Raw genomic sequence first — 23,414 nt, 5'->3', positions numbered from 1 at the left:
GATTTATTTTAATTGTTGACTTGTGCCATGCATTGAGGTTGGAGGGATGGGTTATTCGAGTTAACAGTAGTAGAATGTTTTAAGGGGAATAAATTTTACCAACCATTTTTCAGCCCAAGAAGGTAAGCAGCAATGCATGTTTATTAATTGTTAAAATGTTCAAGTAAGTGCAAATCGCTTATTTAAATGTCAAATGAATATAACTAGACATAGAGCAAAAATATTTAGAATTTAATCGGTCACAGATACTTGACCAACAATGTAAAATAAATAGTTTGCTTTCATTGTTTAATTGTTGTGCCACTGTCTTTGATCTTTTTTATTTTGCATGTGATAGTGTGGTTGAGACGGCATAGGCGGAGCTTTCCGTTGTGAACGCTCGATTGGAACCTAAATCTTACATGACAAACATGTTCAATGTATTTATATAAAACAGTACATTTTAAGTTTTGGTTATACGATTTTCTCTGTTGTTTCATAGTCTATTAACGTGTAATAACATATCTCCAGGATACATCTAAACATTCTTTAGTTTAAAATATAAGCACACAGCCTTATTTGGTTTTAGTATAGCTTTTACTCAGACTATTTACAATAATAAATCAAACAATTGTTAACAGTAATTGAACATTAAAAAGCATAACAGAAAGCCATCGCTTAAAACATGTACATGTACATTTACATGTTTTATGTCTGTCTCTTTGATTAATTCCTTATATTTTTAGACATTTTCAATAAAACACGTACTTAACAAATACTTAACCAATGAAAAACAATAGTAATAACAAGAAATTATGAAATCAATCAATGAAGTGCAGTCTATGAATTAAGAAATTATCGATTTGACCAATCAAAATGATTCGATTTGACTGCCAAGTCAGCAGCATGTTAATTCCTTTCTTTCAGTCAAATACAAAATATAAGAATCCATGAAGAAAGTCCAAAACGGCAAAATTGAAAAAGGTCAATTTGATTGAGCCTGTTCATGGACGGTACTGTCAAGTGCAAACAACCGCTCACAAACATACTCAAATATATAAACACCAAATATATTTACTTGACAAAAATTGATGATTTTTCATGCTTTTGTCATATATGTGATTTTATCGTCACCCAGCTGGACTGAATTGTCACAAGAGAGTCAGACCAGTTTATTACATAAAACACGTGCACTGAGTGGCTTGGCTTATTGATACGTTCGACATGTTTGCTTTTCAGTTCCTGATATAATCAAGAAAATATCATAAAATATGTCAAATTCAAAGAATTTAAGTTCAGCATAATTGCAAATTGCACATATAAGATTATACTTAACTGAATGTCATTAATTATTTTCTGGAAAAAAAATATTACTAAACAAAGATATACAGTCAAAAAAAAAAATTACTAAACAAAGATATACAGTCATGTTTCTAGGAGAAACACATTTTAAATATCAATAGTATTTTAAGTGAAAACAAAATTCTCCAACTATCTTTAAAGAGAAAGAAATGATTTTCTTCTTAGCTATCATTCGGCATTTGATTGATAGTGACCATCGTAACCAGGAGTGATATGTTGTGCATTACTTAATTACCATGTGGACACTGCTATGTCTGTTAAAATAAGAAAATAAAGATTTTTTTCAATACTTAAAAAGAAAGCAATCATGAAAATTAATATAGTCCATACTGTATGATCTGTTCTCTTCTTCAATTTCATACAAAATGTTACGTAACATTATATATATAAATCTATTCTTTTAAAGTGAAGTGATCTTTTTCTATCGATAATCACTTCGAACAAAGGATGTTTAGCAACCTGGAGTGTGTATAAATATGTATTTTCAGCGTGTAAGTTGACCATAACAGATTGTTCAAGAGTAAGAAGACTATCAAGAAAGGTACCCCACGTCTCCAAAGTGATACAATTATATGTGCATAGTTCAATGTCTGTAAGACTTTTCATCTCCGGTATTACAGTGAGCGCATTATCATCAACATTGATACACCAAAACTTCAGTTTTCTCAGTTGATGCAACGAATGTACTACTTTGCTTACTTCTTTGGTGTATTGAAAAGGATTTATTTTGAAGTTTTCACTATTTATGAAAAGTTCACTCAGTCTGCTTGCATCTAATACTAGAGAATAATCAAGTACATCGGGTGAAAAATGAAGCAATTCAAGGCGTTCAGTGTTCAACTTGGCTATCGTTATATTTTCACATTCCATCAACACTAGTTTCTGGAGATGGCTCTGATTGGAAAGATCTATGACAGGCATATCACATTTAACATCAGATACTTGTATTAAAGTCAGTTGTCTTAAAGATGTCTGTTGTAAAAGGCGTGTCAAAGATTCTATATTTATATTTACTGTTTCTAGGTGAAGCTCAATGAGTTTGCTAGCTTTTGATAATAATTGTAAGTCTGATATATTGTAATTGTCAACGACAACGTATTCAAGTTTTTCAGTGTTAAGTGCTGTAATGACTATATCATAGCATCTTTCAAATTTCAGGTTTTGGAGATTATTCTGTCTAGAGAGATCAATATAATGAAGTTTATTATGGATACTAGGTGTATCAGGTTTGTGCCGCTGGCTACATTTTACATCATATAATGTCAGTTGTCTTAATGGTGCTTGTTGCAATACTGATGGCAGTGACACCAAATCACCAGTATAAGATTCAACATGCAGTTCAGTCAGTCTACTTGCCTTTGATGAAATATCAAAATCTAATATCTCGGTGCAACATTTAATATGTACCTGTTCAAGTTGTTCAGTGTTGAGGTTAGAAATTTTTAAATTCTTACAGTAAGCCATTTTAAGAATCTGAAGCTTGTTCTGTTTAGATAGGTCACTTATAAAAACAGGTAGAAAACCAGAATTAGGAAGTGAACTTGGTACATTATTCAATGTTAGCTGTTTTACGAATACTTGTTGTAATAATGATGTCAATTCTGGCATTTCTGTGAAAGAAATATGTGAAATGTGCATGTATTGCAGTTCACTGCATTGTGTAGTGAATCCCAAATAATCAACGACTGATTTGGAATTAATGGTAAGAGAAATCACGTCCTCTGGCTTGATTCTGTGCAGAGGTGGCATAGGTTCAAATTCATCAACATAAAGGTCACTCAGGCTGATTATTGTCTTGTCATCAGTGCCACACTCTTTTAGACATTTTACCATAAGACGCTGTATCAAAACAATCTCGTCATTCCAACCTATCTCTTGATACATGTTTTTCCTAAGATGTAAAATGTGTTCATCCTGATTTGCAATACATGTTATCCGTGCAGACAAATCACTTATCAGAATAGGTGATAAACCACAAACCATTTTAATCACATTAGACAACTGCAATGCGTCACTAGCTGATGTACATGTACCAAAGAATTCCTTTAAAACCATACGTTTTCTGTCGTTTACTTTGCCTGGAATAGACGCGCTTTGTTCCGTACTGTACGATAAGGTAAAGTACAAAGCGACGAAAAACTCCAAATAAGAAAAGTGGGTAAAAGCAAATCTTGTATCTTTCAGCGTTGGGTCGTAACAGTTGCTTTCATTTAAGAGACCAAACTGTGTAAGCTCTTTGATATCACCTTTCGATAAACCCTTTCTGATAAGATATGAAATACCAAATGTTGTTTTTATCTTTTCAGATAAATAAGTTTCATAAGCAATTCTTCCTAGACGAAACAGAACACGTTTGTTGGTTCCTAATCTCGGAAATCTTTGTAATACTTCCGGCAGGCTATCGGCCTTGTGATCATAACCAGTTTCACTTGCATGTGAATCATGTCCTTCTTTCTTGTGGTCTGACCAACAAAAGATGGCATTCAAAATCAGACAGAACGTTTCACTCACGGATTTTCCTATTTCTTTACCATTACAGTATAACCAAAGCAGTTGTTGCAAAAGCAATGGCGTCTTCTCAACATGCTTAATTTGTTTTGACTTCAAAATTGCCATAAAATCTTTGTAGGACTTTCTGGTTGACTTTGCGAGAGAAAAATATTGCATGATGAACAAATTCAATGATTTATAAGATATACCTGTTAAAATTATCTTGATGTCAACTTCTGATTTTTTTAAGTTAAGTATTCCTTTAGCCGAAGGTCCAGATAATGTAATGATAGTTGCGTCCTTAGCTCGGTCTCCGTTTGGTATTCCGTAACTAATGTGTGGTTTTCGCACAATTTCTCTAGGAGGCGTCCATTCATCCAAGCTATCAGCGATGATTATACACCGTCTCGAGTCTTCTTGAAATATTCTTTCAATCAAGTCTGTATCGGAAGTGAAGTCTCTTGTTAGTTCCTTGATCATATCAACAGTGACATCAGACTTAAGAGATGGCATATATTGCAAGGGAATAAAGAAAAGGAATTCATATTGTTCCATCTGATTGACATCATCATCCCGCGTACGAGTATTGGCCATATTCATATCGCTTATTATGGCGTTCGTTTGTTCAGTAATATTTCCTTCACAAATCGTTTTTCTATTTTCACCAGTCACGGCGTTACACCAATTTTCAATCATCATCTTACAGAAAGTACTTTTTCCAGTTCCAACTTCGCCTATTATATAGATCTTCTTATTCTGCTGCCTATGCGTTTGAAAGATGTCATGATATCCTTTTACATATTTCTTTTTTGACATATTTTGCTTACTATTATTGCTATCAGCACATTGATTTTCCTCGATGATTTCCATCTCGGGAGGTACATATACATCTTTAACGTTGATGACATCTTGTTGTTGCTTCAAAGGAGATATTGATGTCTTCACATAATACCTTTTGTAATATTTAACAAGCTCACCTTGAAGTTCTGTAAAATGTAAATATTATTTCAAAGATAATGGTTACACAAAATACATATATCCACATACTGTATGGTTATAAAGATTCTTGACCGGTGATATAGTCGTATATAAACGTTATATTCCAAATTTAACCCTCGCCGCTAGGCCATATCACCTTTCAACAATATGCATTATGAATTTATAAAACAACAAAGTTCCTTATTTAAGATAAAGAAAATAACATTATAAATTCACTGCAACCGTAAATACATTTTATAACAACGTAACGATTTTCCAACATAAACGACTTTACAAACGTGCAGTATTACAAACTGTAAGAAATAGTACAAGTATTAACATTTCCAAAAATGCTTTGAATCGCCGTAAGTCATGGATTTACATATCTCGCGTTATACCTTTATTATATGTGGTCAACACATAAAGCCAACACAAAACCGAGTCTGCAATTTTCATGTAATTTTGTTGTGATTTATGCTTCCGAGTGATCACTTTATTTCCCGATTTTTATAGAAAATAAATTTCCAATTACCTCCCTTTATTAACACGAAATGTAATTTCGGTAATATCTTTACAAATAAAATCTTCATTTCAGCATTATATTGATGATATAAAACCATAACAAAATATTAATAAGAAATATATTGTCATTGTTAAAATGCAATTATCCCAACCGTGCTATTTCATTGCCCTTAAGTACATTATTTTCTATTCACAAGATGAAAAGCAACTGGCAGCCAGAGCTGCATTACTGGTACTGGTACTGGTACTGGTACTGCAGCGATTTTGCAAGTACTGGTACTGATACTGAATTACTCTTACAAAATTTTGCTACTACTGGTACTGGTACTGCATTACTGTCTTAAAAAGTGGTACTGCTACTGCATTACCCAGTACTTTTGGTTTTGATAAAATTAAAAATAACATCAATTTTTCTCATAAAATAAAGCTGTAAATTACATTAACTATATTTTATTTTTGTGAAAAAGTAAGTTATCAAATCTAAAGATAATTTGCTGCAATATTCCTTCAAATGTTAACATAGTATTCATCATAAAAAGCACCAAAGACTTTAAGTAAAAATTAAATTAAGATAAACAAACTCAATAACTCTTTACCCTAAAATATCCTTATTAAAATCTTTTATTACTTTGTATTTACTAGTAAAAGAGCAAAATAAACACTAATTAATTTCTTCTATTCTAAAAAATCCCATTTCAAGTGAAAAAAGTGATATTGTTATCACCATAAAAAGTTGTTATTTACTTCGGTATAAATTGAACAGAGGTGTGAAGGTGTGAAAGGCAACAAAAGACTGTTGTGTTTTAAATGAAAGATGTTTGCATTGTATTTATGCAGTTGACTGGTTACTAAACAATTAGATATGACATGAATATATGTTGTAGATATTGTTTGTAAAAAGTATGTTAAAACTATAAAGTTGTAAATATGTTATGTTAACTTTAAAGCAGCATGCCTCCAGATTCATCCCAATTTTCATGAACATTTTGAAAATGTATTTAAAGGTAAAATATTGTTAAATGAACAAAGAAAGTACTTGACACATTACAATCAGCACTTAAAATCCACGTAAATTACCAAAAAGAGGTCAAAACATGCATAAATAGCCCCTACTGCGTTAGTAACGCAGTAGAAATATAGTGATAAATACTACAAAATACAGTCATTAATCGCACATAAGATATAAATTATCACTTGAATCTTTAATTTGTTTACTTTTCTCAAAGTTTTAGTAATTTTTTTCCAAGTTTAATTTTCTTGTAATATTTTGGGTCATCTGGAGGCATGCAGCTTTAAAGTAAATTATGATTTTGTTTCTTTGCTGAATAATATTTGCAATTATTTGTTTAACACTGTATTTATTCAAACTTTGATGAATATATTAAAGTAATGGTACTGATACTTAATTACTTCACCAAAAAAAGTACTGGTACTGCAGTACCGAGCTAAAATCTAGTACTGGTACTGGTAATGGTACTGCATAATTTGCCAAGTACTGGTACTGGTACTTAAGTACTACACCATAGTACTGATGCAGCTCTGCTGGCAGCATAATTTTATTCATTGTAGTTTAAGACATGTATGTAAAATCCCTCTCCTGCTTGTAGAAAAAAGTAAATAATAAAGCTAATGCTTGTTAGGTAATCTTAAGTACATGTTATTCACTTGATAAAATTTTGTTTATAACAGTTTAACGAAAAGCTACCTTGTTTCTCTTTTACGAAATCTAATCTTCTCCTGTATATCTGACGTACACTGTCTAGTTCTTTAACTTTGTTCTCTAAAGACGCCTGTCGCTGAAATGTACAATAGGTAACATATTAAAATACTGTTTTATATAACAATAAAATAAATGTTCACAGTTCAACACATATTTTGAACAATTGCAAGTATGCAAATATATATGAGAATACATATGACAAAATTTAAAATTGAGCCACAACTTGTCTGTTACAATGGTTCATAAGTTTAAGTTATTGCTTGGGTGCTTGAGCTGTTGCTTGACTTACCACTATCTTCTAAACTAAATCAATCCGACCTGCTACAATTTTAATTTTGCAGTTTTTGGAGTTCTTAACAAAACTTATTTTTCTCTATTTTGTTAAAAATAATTTGTTAAATTTTTAATGAAACAAAAGAGGAACACAGTTATGTAAGGCAGACAAAATCTCTGTAGCCTTGAGTCATATCGATTTTAACCTTAAATTATTTGTCGCTAGATAAAGAATCTTCAATGAAAGGTACAAAAAATGTATATAATATAGGTGTTTAACCCTGGTTAGCTTGTCCCTAATCAATGTCAATAAATTGTGCAACCAACGAGTCCGAAAATTTCTTAATCAGCAATTAATCAAGTATACCTTTACGATTTGACTGTAGAAATTATTTGTTATAAAACATTTTATGAAGTACTATTTTCCCAGAGAGAACTCGGATATGACATGCACAATGTCACGGTCACGCCATAATTATGGTCATAACGAGCTAGATTTAATTGGATAAGACATAAAACTGATATCATGCAGACTAGAAATAATGAACGTTGGCACAATAGTTAGGAGACAGGCATGAGTTTATCATAGAATAACTTACGATTAGAAAGAAATAAACAAACAAACCAATGATAAGAAAGAAAATTTATACTTCTTTCATAGAAGATATATCTGATTTCAAAACAGATACGTCATATTCAAGTTTCCTAACTCTTTCATTGACGACTTTTTCCATTTTCCCTACTCTTTCAGAAACATCCGTTTTTATTTTCTTTACTTTTTTAGGTACGTCTGTTTCCATGTGTTTGACTCTTTCATATAGGATTGCCCTGTGTTCGTCAAATTCTTTTACAGCTTCATGTATGCTTTCTCTAGCAGCAGTCGTATCTTTATCAATGACGTTTTTCACTTCCCTTTTCCCATCTTCGATCGTTTGCTTTAACTCATCTGATGTTTTGCTCACAAACATTAATGCTTCTTTACATACATCCACCTCATTGTTGGTTGTTATAACAAATTTGTTTTCTTTCAACTGGCAATAGCAATAAACAAATAGACTTAAATAATAGACACATAAAATAACTGATGTATAACTACTATTTAGGTATATATTTTTATTGTTCAATGGTCAGGGAATATTCTAATCTATCAACATGTGATATTGATCCTGTAAAACTACAATTTCTTTGAACATGCGAAAACAGTTTTAGGATACACTTTTCACTTTCAAGGCAAATGCTACAGTTACAAAAAGATAAAAGGCATATAGCAGAATGAAAATGTATTATAAACTTTATTCAAACGTTGCATGATTTTTTAATATGATGACAGAAACATTTTATGCAACCGACAGAGTTTTTTGAGTAACCGGCCTTTGAATGTTCTTTTATTGCTTTTTCAGGTCATAACAATTGCAAGTTAAATAATTGTTAATAAAATGCATAATTCTGACAAACCTTATTTTCTTTTATTTGTTTTACATTTTATACATAGTGATCACAATGCGACTGAATTCAATATTCAATCAAACAATTGTGTTCTTATTATTCTATTAAAAATGGAGTCTATAAATTATCTAAAAATGAACCTTAATCGAAGAAAATTAGAATATGTTATAGTAAAGAAGAAATTATCAATACCAATTGACAGCTTAAAGATCCATACATATAGGTTTAAAACATAAATTAACATTATTGTTGTAAAGTATTACACTGATGAATTTTCAAATTAGAAATTTAGGACCATTAAATACAAATCATGTGGTAAAAACTTATTTTTGTTCGTTTCTTTTTCTATTGTTTTCGCAGATTTTTCATTTCTAATTAAATATAGCCCTTCTGAAACGTTCAGCTTGACAAAATCATTTACATACATTGACTGAAACACCGAGATTTTTCAAAATCTTATTTTTCCATTATTACACACAATATTTCTAATAAACGTGTGTATTTAAATTTTACATTTAGTCACCCTACTGAGCATTGGTTCTTTCACATGTTGGTGATATATTCAAATAAGAGCTCTCGACACTTCCGTTGTAAAGCAATCAATATCAATATAAAAATATCCGTGTTAAAAAACGTATGATTGCTTAAAAAATCAAAGAATGCTTTGCCATGTAGAACATTTCTCTCATTATTACGTATGCAATTTCAATACAAAATATCACACAATTACGTTGCTAGACATTTACCAAGTATTAACTTAAATGTCTTCTATAACGTTCAGACACATCTTAAGTGTTTCCTTTACCGTTAAAAAAAGTCTGCCAACTTGTCGTGCATAAAACATGGTCCTAACATTACCCCTGCCTCGGCACACAATATAAACTATTACACAGAGCTTGGTTAAATATAGAATATTAACAGTTGTCCAAATGTGATCGAATCATCGACATGGTGCTGGCGGCATTGGCAATCTAAAAAAGGCCTTGCAAATAAGACGGCGACAATTCAATCATTCAGTAAGTGCCAAAATTTATATTCATGGACAGGCTAAAAGGGAATCACAAAATTGAATGAGATAGCTTCTTCAGTATCAAGAACGCCGCTTTATATTTGTCAAAAAATAGGTGCCATTTTTATTAATTACTTCAAAATTGATTAAAAAACTTTCAAATCAACAATTTAGTGTTATTTTGAATGTTTTCCTAAAAGTAATGGACCTTGAAGGCGACATTTTTATTGAATTCCGCTGGCGTGTCGCGTCGAAGATTTATTTTTTGATTCATTGTTAAGATCGTATTGCATTGCTTTTGCGAAATTTTCTTTGTGCAAAGCGCCACACTAAGTTATTTTATAAGGGGAAGTCTCTATTAATTTATACAATGTTGTCTGTTAATGAATAACCATCGCCAATATCCCAAAGTCTTTTATAAAAAAACAAATCGCGAGCAAACTAGTATAATAGATTACTTTCGATAAAAGCTTTTTTGTACAGGGGCCAACGCAGACGGGTGATTCGGTAAATGATGATTCAAATACAACAGAAATTAATATAAAGGTAATAAACATCTCAACTAAACTACCCTCTGAACCACAAATAAACACTTTAAGTAAACGCCTTGAGTTTACCCTACTACATCTAAAAGCAGCACTGAAGAAATACATAATGATATAATTTAATAGGAGCAGAATATTGTAACGGAACAAATGATGAAAATGACACTTAACTTGTCAGAAATAGAAGTAACTTTACTCCACCTAAGAACACGAACTCATCTTTAGAAAAATTTAAAGGTAATTTAAATAATTATCCGAAAAATCAATTGAGAAACAATACAGTAAAATCAAATATTTCAAAATCTGAGAAGACAGCTATTGAACAATTTGTAAATGATCCTGATATAGTAATCAATGAAGCTAATAAAGGGGGTATTATGGATTGCTCTCATTAGATTGAAATGATTGAATTTTAACTCAACGATACACAGTATTATAAATATTTGGACATAGATCCTAATCATAAAGACAAGTTAAATTACAAACTAGAACTCCGCGAGTCGGAACAATATAGTTAGGAGAAATGGCCAGGCCAAAAATGAAATACGAAAATTAAAAGAGGGCAAAAACTAAAAAAAGAAAAGAAATACTGAGCATCATTTTCTGTGCACAGCACTTCTTATCAATAAGATCTATCATCCTATAAAGTTTCAAGTCCATAGCTTTTATAATTTATGAGAAATAGCCTGGATAAGAATTAAGTATAAAAATAAATAAAGGGTAATAACTCAAAAATAAGAAGTGCAGAGTACCGGTTCTTGAACACTGCACTTATTGATAATGAGATCTATCATCGTATGAAGTTTAAAGAACATAGCTTTTATACTTTAGGAGAAATGGCCTGGACAAAAATAAAGTATGAAAATTAACAAAGGGCAATAACTCGAAAAATAAGAAATGCACAGTACCGGTTTATGTGCACTGCACTTTTTCTTAATGAGATCTATCATCCTATGAAGTTTCAAGTCCATAGCTTTTATACTTTAGGAGAAATGGCCCGGACAAAAATAAAGTAAGAAAGTTAACAAAGGACAATAACTCAAAAATTAAGAAGTGCAGAGTACCAGCTCTTGCGCACTGCACTTTCGGTCATTATAAGAAGCATGAATACCAAGTTTGAAGTCAATCCAACTTATAATGACTGACTTATGCTCCGGACAAGCTTAAGGGGACGCCGACGTCGCCGACGCCGACAAAAGTAATCCCTATATGTCGCCTTTTTCAAGGCGACACAAAAACTTATTGATCGATTCCGACCTGTTTCTAGTACAAAGAATATGATTTTTTAACAAAGTTTGAAGTGAAACAAAGAAACTATTACGGTTTACAGATAACAGATAATTGAGAAGTATTGGATACAAAAATCATCAACAATAATTAATGTTTCAAATGTCATTGATTTTAAAGTAAGACCTATTGTTGCAGGTCCTAGCAAAAAAACAAACTATTAAGCAACCTTTTAGAAATCCTCTACGACCATTTACCAAATTCGTAAGAAGAAACATAAAAGACAGCACAGATTTTTAAAACTAATTACCTGGTTCGGCGGAAAGATATATCATCTTAACAAGTTTTGATGTTGAATCTTTATATTTTGGGTTGAAAAAAATCATACGGACGTGATACATACAAGATTTACATCATTTCAGCCACAGAATTCATCTTGAAGAATAAAACATTCTACTTCAATGAAAAGTTTTTAGACAAATAATTATATAAAAGGCACTATTATGGGCACGAAATTTGCTCCAGTGTATGCAACATTTGTATTAGGCTATGTTGAGGAGGAACTGCTGTATCCCAAAATTGCAGAAATTTAAGTATAAAAATAAATAAAGGGTAACAATAATAAAATACCGAATTCAATGTCTACATCATGAATTACTGGAAATGCCTTCTTGAAGATGTGTTTATTGTATGGCTTAAATTAAAGCACGAATTGAATTTCTTCAATATAATACTCAATAACCTCATAAAGATTTGGAATTCACAATGGAAGATAGCACAGCGAAATTGCCTTTTCTGGATGTTTTATTTAAACTAAATGGTGACCAGATAGAAACAGATATCTACTATAAACTTATTGACAGTTTACAATATCTTTTATTTATCTCTTGTAATCAAAAACACACAAAAACACCCCATTCTTAGTAGCTAGACGACGTTGTACAATTATAAATAAAATAAAAACATATTGCATCTCAGATTGAATCAATTAAAGAAATTCCTTGCTTCTATTGAATATCCTCAGAACCTTACAGAAAACTGCATCCAGAGAGCTTTAGCAATACATCAATCAATCCTACGGAAGACAAAAATAAAGACGGACGGAAAAATCATACCATACGTGTCGACACATAATTCAAGGAATACCGAATTTTCCACAGCAATATACGAAAATCTACCAATTTTACAAAATGATGAAATAATGAAAGGTATTATTGAAAGCAGTCACATAATTAAAAGTCAAAGACAACCGGACAATATGAAAAAAACAAACCAGAGCGCGATTTTCTTCAACACAAATAAAATAATATGATGCGATAGTTTAAAACGCGGCTTCAACAAACACTTTATAGAAGGAAATACGTACCATTTCAAGAATGGCCGCGAATTTAAAGTAAAATTTTCAGGATCATGCGACAAAAGATGTCATTTATGCATTGAAACGTAACGGTTGTGTCAAAGATTATATTGGAGAAACTTCAAATTTAAGAAATCGAGTAACATTACACAACCAACATATACGAAATCCAGACAATACATTATTACCAGCCAGTCGACACATTGCCATTTGCACAAGACATATTTTTCCAAAGTTGAATATAATGCCTATCTATAAAGTGCGAGAACCAGACACACCCAAAAGAAGAATGAACGAAACTGTATTGAAAACGTTTTAAAACTAAAACTGAAGTTGAATTCGAAATAACTTTGATATATATATATATGTGAAATATATATATATATTACAATAATATTATTAAAACGTATTATTATGTTCCTTTAAAATGCTATAAAGGACATGCTGTATTGGCGTCGTAACCAAGCAACGTTATCAACGTCATCATCTTAAAGATCTTTAATGGGTTAATATATATAATTAGTAGACCATCGACGTTTAAATGAACTTATAAACTCAGTTGTTGAAAACAATTCAACCAAGCTTTTATTGACGAATTTAGCAAAATACATTAAGGAAAGTTTGACAATCAGAAAAACACAATTAAATATTTTCATCTTTTAAACACTGTCTTTGAAAATAAAAACATATTTTCCCTATCTTTTCTTTTCATAATATTGTATTTGTTTGTTTGTTTAATCATGCATTATTCTTTAATAATATAAAGATATTTTCTCTCACCTGATTCATTATCATATGATATTCGTATGTATTCATGCATAAAGAATTCCAATTTATCTCATTAGAATAGAAACTGTTAAACATTTTTTTCCAGAATAAAAACTGTTAAATATTTATTTAGTTTTGCAGCTGGTTATAATATATCATTCGCCCTTATCGAGGGATGAGTTCTACTTTCGGTGGAATGGTTAGACTCACTGTGTAAAATATGATATACAATATCCTGTGACGTTGTTAGAAGAATTGCTAGTACTGTTATGTTCAAATACTATTTTTTAGAATACGAGGGTTGTCCAAAAAATTCGTGCACTACAGTCATTGTCGTGAGAGTTATTGATAAAAGGGCATGAATTATATATCACTCTAAAGGGAAATCTGTCGCAAATAAGAAAACAAAAGAAAAAGCCGTGTTACTGGTGTGTCGTGAAAAAGAATCGTCATACAGTTACCTTAGTAACGTAATACCGGCGCACGACAAAAATTTGGGTTAGTTCATTAATTTGATGCATCACAGAATCCTTTAAATACTACATATAAACGTCAAAATTCAGGAAAAAGTGTGTATATGTATTCCTGAAGTCACTTGAAAATATGATGTCATTTGCCGAATTTTAACGGTCGTAAACAAATATTTCCGTGTGGTTGTCAATACTGTCATTACATGAAAATGTCAATCGCTACACGTCTGGAAATACGGATCATCATTAAATTTTGCGCAAGTATTGATAAAACACCGGCAGATACGTACAAAGAACTCAAAATGGCAAGCTGGACCAGTTCATTGCCTTGATGGCTGGTTTATAAATGGCACAAACGCTCTGTAGATGGGAGAGAGTCGGTAGACGATGACAACCGATCAGGCAGACGTCCGTCCGTAATGCCGGCGCATGTGACGAGGGTTGTCCAATATATTCGTGCACTGGTGGAATATGTTACATGTAGGTTGCATAACAACAATAATTACTACAAAATACTTTGCATATATTATTCCTCTACTGGCAGTAAAACAAGTTATGACATATAAAGCAAATGCCACTTTACAAGCAACAAAAATTAATACAATCAAAGTAATAAACTAAACCAATTTTTTGACGTGCGCCGGTATTACGTTACTAAGGTAACTGTATGATGATTCTTTTTCACGACACGCCGGTTACACAGATTTTTCTTTGGTTTTCTTATTTAAGACAGATTTCCGCTTCAAGTGATATATAATTCATGCCTTTTTATCAATAACTCTCACGACAATGACTGTAGTGCACGAATTTTTTGGACAACCCTCGTATCTTAACATTTTGTTTGTAAACAAATGTATTTGATATTACCTAATGATGTATCATATTGTATTTTCGATGTTAAATATGAATATATTTTGTAAAGTTCTGCTCCATGTCATTATAACTCTGCATAAAAGTTTCATCATAATAATCTGTATCAGAAAATTTACATAAAAAACGTTTATGAACTTTTATATTAGGTCTATAAAGTTTAAAAGATTAAGCAGAATACACTTATATCGTTACAAATAAACTCGAAAAGAACATGAAAGACTCAAAAGAAAATTTGCACATAATAAGTGAACATTATTTACCTGTTTTAGTTTGTTAACAGCTTGTTGAGCATCAAGTCTTCCTTTGAGTTGCTTTCTGTCATCGAGAATTTCAATTATATCATCTATGCATTCAGCCACTTCCCCGTCTTCCATTTCCATGGTGGCTGAATGAAATAATTTGTTTCTACTTTCTCGTACCTAAAAGTTGTGCAAAAAATGACGAAAATTAACTGAAAATAACATGTTTACACCGATTCTTTAAAAGAACTAACGATTCATATATTCTGTATTTTTATTTGTTTTTGGTGTCATGCATATCAATTTAATTGAATAAATTGCCACCTTTACAATAAGATCTTTTAATAAGTTTTGTACATATAGTTTTCATTCACAAATAGCCTGATATCAACATATTAATGACATTAACAAATTTCCTATTTAACAATGACATCAATAAGTAATAACGCCATTTTTCGGAGGCAACTTAAAGAAACAATGTTTAGAAAAACAAGACATTTTAATGACAGTTTATCATGTCCAAAATCGACAGCTGGTATCCATGCAAATCATATACTGACATACATGTGTTAGTAGTTGAAAAATATAACTCTCAATTTTAGTTGGGTTTGATAAATACATTTTCTACAACATGTGAGTGTCATTTAAAAAAAGGCATTCGGATTATTTAAGTATTATTTTGCTTAACAAATGGGAATGAGATCCCAAACTCAGATGAGGGAAGACTATACGAGGGGTACTTCAAAAATAATGTTACTTGTGTGCTTCCATACTTAAATCCGATATTTTGATCAAAAAATCTTAATTAGGTTTGTAGTCCGATTTAAAAGCTACACAAACACAAAAACAGCGTTTAAGTTGCTTCATGCTATTTTCACCGCCGCGATGTTTTACTAAATATGTATAAGTTTATAAATTATCGGCCTAGGAACTAATATTAGTACGTTTTGAAATAGTTTAGACAATGGTGGCTTCAGAACGCTTTTGAAGTGGCATATAGCTTGTGAATCCACAGGCTGGAACACCTTTTTAACGGTTTACGAATTGCCCTTGTTATAACAAATTTCAGTAACAAATTGCTGCAAACATTTGTTAATTTATTACAAAACGAATCGTAATTATTTTTATAACTTAGAAAATACACATACTCAAAAAGTACCTTAGTAAACAAATAAGGTTCAGCACATTTTTGCAGCACCAAATTATGTGGAACCCCTTAATGCAATTTTGATGAAAAGTGTATTTGATTTATAATAATTTAATTCTTGAGAGGATCTCATCTATTAACTTAGATTTTATTTTTATCTATTGTAGGTGTAGATGTGACCAGTACATAATCATGCCAACAGCCAATGAATGTAGGTGCTGCCGCACTATGACTATTCCAAGACCCGAAGACTGAAGGCCTTCAGTGTATTACAGAGCACGAATGATCGTTTTGAGGCACTTTAAGCCGTCATCATTGTATAAATCAAGTAACACTACGTTTTGAAGCACCCTCGTATATCATAATCAGAAACAGTAAACATTTAGTTCATTATAAATTATTTGGTTCTCTTTAAAAGCTTCTGATATATGAGGAAATAATTTGTTAAATGCTTACAAGGACCTCGGAGTTTAAATATCATTGTGAGTTTGATATTATCAGTGTTTAACTGTATTTATGCTCCCTATTGGAGTTACCTTTATTACGGGCAACAATATAGAGCTATAAAACACATGCTGTGTTTTCACAACACATAAATTTAAGGTAATCTTACTGTAACGCTTTCCCGCCAAGAAAAAAAAAAAAACTGAGATAGGCCAATTTCGTAATAAAACGGTAATTTTCGGAACGTTATTTTTCACGATCTACGGTATTCCATAATTTTTATCCGTATATAACCGGAATTAAGTACACAGCGATAAAGGATTATGATTGTAAATAATCTAATGCCTAAGCTATTGAAAAAATAACATTCTGGAAATAACCGATTTGCTACGATATTGGCCGGTGTTAAAATTTGGCAGAAAAGCATGAGAGTATGAGTACCTTAAGGTTCACAAAATACCCCGAAAATGATCTATTGAACTTTCCAATTCGACTAATATGTAAATGTGCGAACATTACTTTAAAAATAAAATTATTAAAAAAATCTTGTAAATACACAAAGTAATGAGTTCTTGTTTTAATCTTTACCTTCCATGAGACCGGCTTAAATAAATTATACAAGCAGAATGTCTTTAACAATGTTGTATTCTAAACAAAAGATTATACAACTTACCTTAATGAAATTATTTTTTCCAGTCATAGAGCATGCCAAATGAGAATGAAGATTGGTATTATTAATGAAGACATGGAGTATTCCAGATATGTCTATATCAGCAGCCTTTGTCTTGTCTGAATATCCAGGTGAATTTATGAAACATTTGGCAACCTCCCATGGTTCTGTACACCATTTTTGTATATCTGTATTTGCCCAGTTTGGTGTTGGCGGAGTGGATCCGTGGGTTTTTAATATTTCTTCCATGATGTAATCACAAATATGAAGACGGCATTTTTCCTTCTTTGTGTGTAAACAATTACACCTATGTTGACCCCATCGACACGTAATTTTACCTACAGAATCTGTTCTGCTTGTATGTAATGGCCGGATACTTCCAATACTGCATCGACTACAGATGGTACCAGGTATGTAATTTATAGACTTGAGAATTCTTTTATGATTTTGTTTAACAACATCATCAGCAAAGCCTTCCAGTCCTTGTTTTAGATATTTATATGCCAATCCACCTCTAACCCAATTTCGGTATTTTCTTTTCTCTATCTCAGTTTGGTGACTCATCGTTTGGATATTTCACTGGTGTTAGTTTATGAGAACGTCCGGTTGTCCAACTTTCGTTTACGATGTTCTCTAAAGTATAGATAATAGCACTACAGTTTATGTAGCCAGCCAGGAGCAAGGCAACAAGGCAGTCGGAAAGACAGCTAAATCCCTTTCCACAACTGACATGAATGTTTACTTTTTGACTTTTAACAAACCATGACTATAGTAACCATTTGTGCAAATTTAATCAAAATATTTCATAAAGTCTAAAAGCTAAGAATATATTAAACTTTGCCTTTGGGTAGCAGCCTCATGTTGGGTTCTGCACATCGTGTTATAATGGTGATGATTTCTGCCAAATCGTCTTAAAACATTGCAGCGTTTTGAATTTTATGTCTTAGACACTTTTTTTTATACTTTTTAACACATGACCTTTAAGTGTGGCCTTGACCTTAGATAAAGGAACTCAATAATTATGTAATGTACATCATGTAATAATGGTGATCACTTGTGCCAAATTAATTCAAATTTTCCAGCGGTTTAAAAGTTATGGTGCGGACACAAGATGTAGACTTTAAAACACTCGACATTTAAGTCTGACCTTGACCTTGGGGAAGCAACCCAATAATTGCGCTCTGCATATCGTATCATAATGGTGATTATTAGTGCCAATTTACTTTAAAAATCAGCAGTTTAAAATATGATGCAAACTAGAAAGTGCTACGGACGGAGAGACGGACGTTCTAACGGGACAGTAATAATGTGGCTACTCTATTGTTCTCACTATAATTGTTGTTTTTTTAGCCAAATAAAAAAAAATAGCCAAATAAAAGCATTACGGAATGAATGACCTCAAGCCACATTATTACTGTCCGTGAGAGCGGACGGAGTGACAGATTGACAGATGGACTGACAGACGGAGGCCATTCCTATAATCCCCTTCTCGCTTCACGAAAGGGGATTATTAAAACTTTACAAAATTACACTATATAAATTATACATTCTTAAAGTTTCCTTTCCAGGGTTGAATCAACTTCGTTTACTAAAAAATGTGAGAAGGTGAAACAACAGTTCGACTGAACCAGAAGCTCGTAGATAACAAGTTGTATAATTATTAAGGTTTCATTATTTTCAAATTATTTTGTTTGTGTCTTAATGATTTATTTGATTTATTCTAATTTCTTATTTTAGTATAGTTATTTTAATTTTAATACCATTTTCTGTTTTAGCTGTGACCAATACGGAATGTCACAAGTTTTAAAAGGATGTGAGCAAACCGTTAGGCAAAAAGTAGAGGTTTAGTTGCGAGTTGAAGAAAACCTTATATGACTGCTTAAGCCAAAACACTAACAACAAAACAAATCTTGAAATCAAAGGTTATTTATGGTGATTTGATTGGCTTGGCTACACTAACAGTCGTAATTTAATTTGATAGAACATTTTAAATTATTCAGAATGTTCCCTATATCTGGGTGGCCGAAGAATTTTATTTGCATGCCAAGTCGTCGATAATAAAGGAAAAAAATGTACTGAATTCGGGAAGCTGTTTATTCAAAGGTCCTACAAAAACAAAGAATAAGAATATATCAAAACAATGTGTCATTTATCTAACAGGATACTATTTGTACATCAAAATACATATCTTATACCTGTATTAGTTAAGCGATGTATTTTTAAGCTTGTTATCACGCTGACTTAAATATACTTATATTCGGGTAGCCATAAATGTCATAGAATAAGGTCATCATGTAATGTCAAAACAAAAATATTTAAAATTGTATTTTGTAGACATAAAGTAAATACCGTTTTTATAATAACTCGATAAAATGAAGATTCTATATATTATCGTTGTGTGTGCTTAAAGATAAATTCAGTCTGTTTATAATAGAATAAAGGTAGAACAGTCAAAGCTGAAGGAACTTGCGTAAAAAAGTTTACACATCGGCACTTCGTCTTCATTTAATGACAAAATTTAGAGCCGCCGTCGACGTTTACAAGCGATTAAAAATGAAAAGGGAGATTCCCTTCACCGTACTAGAACTGTTATACCAAGACACGTATTAAATCACCTTGAATGTAGAGAAACAAAACATAAAACATTATTTATCTAAAGGTTTAAATGTTGGAAGTACGTGGTTACATTTCTTAATTCTCGAGTTTACAATTTCAACTTCATGAATAAACTTTTAGATATACAGAATTCGTAAATGAAGAAACCCGGGTCTTGATCGCGACACACCATACATCTATAGTTATTTCATATGTGAAAGAAAAATAAAAATCCTTTCATGCATACTGAAGTTTAAGAGCGGACACGACCACCACTGCCTATGCATAAAGCGGGACGGAATGACGGACAGCCAGACAGCCAGACAGACGGACTGTTCGATTTTAATATGTCACCCTTCGGGGGCAAAATAAAAACAACATACATCTAAGGAACATAAAAGGGCGCCTCGGTACGGTCAGCAGCATAAGCTCTACTGGGGAGTTTAGATTTGTTGATTGTGCACCAATCCTCAGTCTCAGCCCGAAACTTGTTGCTTTTAATCGAGGCAATGTCAAAGTAGAAACCCAAATGACCATAACAAGAGTCCTTTTTATTGTAAAGAATGACATAGCAGCAACATTATCGCCTACAAGGGCCTGGCATAGCAAGACAGAAGACGATTCAGTCATAAACTAGTTCAATAAAACATTAACAATATTTTAGTAAGGACAGCAGAAAAATATCATAATCCAAAATCTAACGAATTTTTTAAATCATCTCCTCATACAAATCAGACTTGCTAATCCCTAGTCGAAGCAAGTATTTAAATCACTTTTGAATTTTAAAATTAAATCTTAATTACGATTATAAAATTTAGTCAAGTATTTTTAATTGATGATAGCGGTAGCCCTGTTTCAGAAGCTTGCTAGTAATGAAAATATTACGTTACCGAAACTTAATGTGAATAATTTACATTACCAAATCATATGTCTTTCTAGATTTTCGTGTGAGAAGTATTGGTTTTTACTGAAAAATGAGGATCCGAAATGATGTACCTACATTTCAAGAAGTTGTTTTATCATGTGGAAGGAAAGATATTTGATGCAATTTGATTAAAATAAGAACTTAAAAAATAGCATCAAGGTATCAAAAAGTGTTATTAAATGCTAAAGTTAATAACGAAAATATGTGGCTATATAATAGCAATGATAGGTATCAGACTATCATAACGTTGCATTTATCATTCTTTTTAACGACATCAGATGGTAAATTGCTTATTTGAATACAGTTTTACAAGAAAACCATACTTTGTGCTCCTGACATGCTGTTCAACTTTAAAAACTGAAAAGCTTAGGTTTTTTTCTTTGGGGGAGGGGTTAGAATTCATTATATCTATGTTCTTAGACTGTTCTGGAAAATGCAAGCTACCATCTACACTCTCTAGCACCGGTTTAAGTAGATTTCAAAATTTAAACATGAAAATGGTGAAATTTGATTTCACAAAATCTTAATCCTTCCTTTATTATATTTTACAGCAACTTAAGATAGCAAAGGCCAAGGGACGATATATAAATATGATTTGTGCTAAGATGATTGAAATAACACAAATTATATATCATATACGAATTTGAAAATGACATGTAATTCCAAAATGCCTGTATGTATAAAGACGTTGATGAATTTCCCTTTGAATTACGCATGCACGAAACTATTGCTTAACGGTTAAAAGTCAACCTAAAATAGCAGCATACTATTTTGTTCTAGACATTTTATTCTGTTTAATAAAGGTATAATTACTTAACGGAAACATCATAATTTTAACGTTTTATATTAAACGAAATTTAAAAGTGTGTGATAAATGATACATTTTTAAAAAAAAATAGCATGCAAAATAAAATCAAAATACCTTTCCATTTTAATTTCCTTCGCCTTCAACAATAACAGGGATACAAAATATTGACATGGGCAGGGTTTTAATACACTTTATAGGCTTTATCGAAACGCGACGGGTATTTCCATTTGGCACAAAGCCAGATAGTTATTTAAGACAGTTAACCCGCTGCTTTTTAAACTTTCAGTTTCTGCTGTAAATTATACAATGCAAATGATAATCAATATTTAAATTTGTTATCATAACACTCGTGAAACCTCTCATTTAGAGAATTGGTTATCAAACCATTGCAGGCGGATATGGTATTTTCATCAACTCCTACATACTCTGCTTGTTTTAATTCCAGAATAAGGGTATTATATTTTTTAAAATTTGCTATTAATTAATTTGCTTAGGTGTGAAGTCACTTTAAATATGAAGAGGCATTCAGGGCCTATATAAACCACTCTCAGAGACTACTTCCTACTATGAAGTTCCTAGTTTTGACACATAGGGACACATTTGCAAAATCTTTATTTGTTCGAACCCAAGAAAAATGACAAACAGTGTTAATGAAACAGAACTTTCCATGTGGTGAATGAATATTTTATATAATAAAGGTATAGACCTTTTGGGTCCTTAAATTTAAGTTATGAACTATGTGTTTACACTGACAAGGGGTAAAAATTTGAGAACGTTTCATCACTACAAGTTTATTAAGCAACAAGAAGCGCCGCAATGCGACGAAAACCAGGTTTTCAACGACCAAGTTTTTATCTGACAGCAGAGCCCTGAAGCAATTGAGTAGAAGCTGAAAATTCTATTGAAAGCAAATGATCTTGTCCTTGCTCCAAGATATCTAAGTGGCAATCCAAAGCTGCCACACAGCAAGTTTGGTGTCAAAAGGTCAAAGCAAACTCAAGTTATTACTGAATACATTAACCTTTATCACAGACACCGATGCAGCAATCCAAAGCTGCCTCTTGATATAACCTACCTATACATTAAGTTTGGTGTCAATAGTCTTAAGCAAATTCAGGTTATTGAGAGGAAACTGAATTTCTATTTTAAGTAAAACGACCTTGACCACTGACACCTGGGTAGCTGCCTCTCATACACCAAGTTTGGTGTCAATAGGCCAAAGCAAATTCAAGTTATTGAGCTGAAACTTATTTCTCTTTTAGTAACAGTGACCTTGTCCTTGTTAACAAAAGCCTGGATGGCAATCCCAAGCTGCCTTTTGATTTAATTAAGCTAGCCATACACCAAGTTTGGTGTCAATAGGCCAAAGCAAACTCAAGAAATTTAGCGGAAATTGTATTTCTATTTTAGTAACAGTGACCCTGACATATTATTACATATACCTGGGTAGCGATCCCAAGCTGCCTCTTGATATAAGCGACCCATACACCAAGTTTGGAGCAATACCACTTTGTCAGAATCAAAAGTGGCCATTTAGAGCTCAAGGACAACCTCCCTGGCAAATCTG

General features: G+C 32.0%; 1 protein-coding gene across 1 annotated transcript; it reads right to left on the bottom strand.

Moving 5' to 3' along the window:
* Positions 1-357: 357 nt before the first annotated feature.
* Positions 358-22,085, bottom strand: LOC132757075 (uncharacterized). Its single transcript, XM_060748256.1, has 6 exons — positions 21,962-22,085; positions 17,523-18,152; positions 15,280-15,438; positions 7,975-8,355; positions 7,037-7,127; positions 358-4,817 (listed from the first exon to the last, which is right to left on the bottom strand). Exons 2-6 carry the CDS (start codon positions 18,081-18,083, stop codon positions 1,720-1,722), a joined length of 4,290 nt encoding a protein of 1,429 aa, XP_060604239.1. The 5' UTR covers positions 18,084-18,152; positions 21,962-22,085; the 3' UTR covers positions 358-1,719.
* Positions 22,086-23,414: the final 1,329 nt, after the last annotated feature.

Source organism: Ruditapes philippinarum, unplaced genomic scaffold, assembly GCF_026571515.1.
Source record: "Ruditapes philippinarum isolate M1 unplaced genomic scaffold, ASM2657151v2 ctg5498_1_1_1_1, whole genome shotgun sequence".
Classification (NCBI taxonomy): Eukaryota; Metazoa; Mollusca; class Bivalvia; order Venerida; family Veneridae; genus Ruditapes; species Ruditapes philippinarum.
The sequence above is the reverse complement of the archived record's forward strand: the minus strand, read 5'-3'. Positions and strand labels throughout refer to the sequence as shown.

What these genes read in the sequence shown, in the direction of transcription:
- LOC132757075 (XM_060748256.1), bottom strand. Translation starts at nt 18,083, where the DNA reads ATGAGTCACCAAACTGAGATAGAGAAAAGAAAATACCGAAATTGGGTT. An exon ending in GAAAAAATAATTTCATTAAG is followed by an intron (nt 15,439 to 17,522) that starts GTAAGTTGTATA and finishes CACAACTTTTAG; the next exon opens with GTACGAGAAAGTAGAAACAA. An exon ending in ATATATCTTCTATGAAAGAA is followed by an intron (nt 7,128 to 7,974) that starts GTATAAATTTTC and finishes TGTACATTTCAG; the next exon opens with CGACAGGCGTCTTTAGAGAA.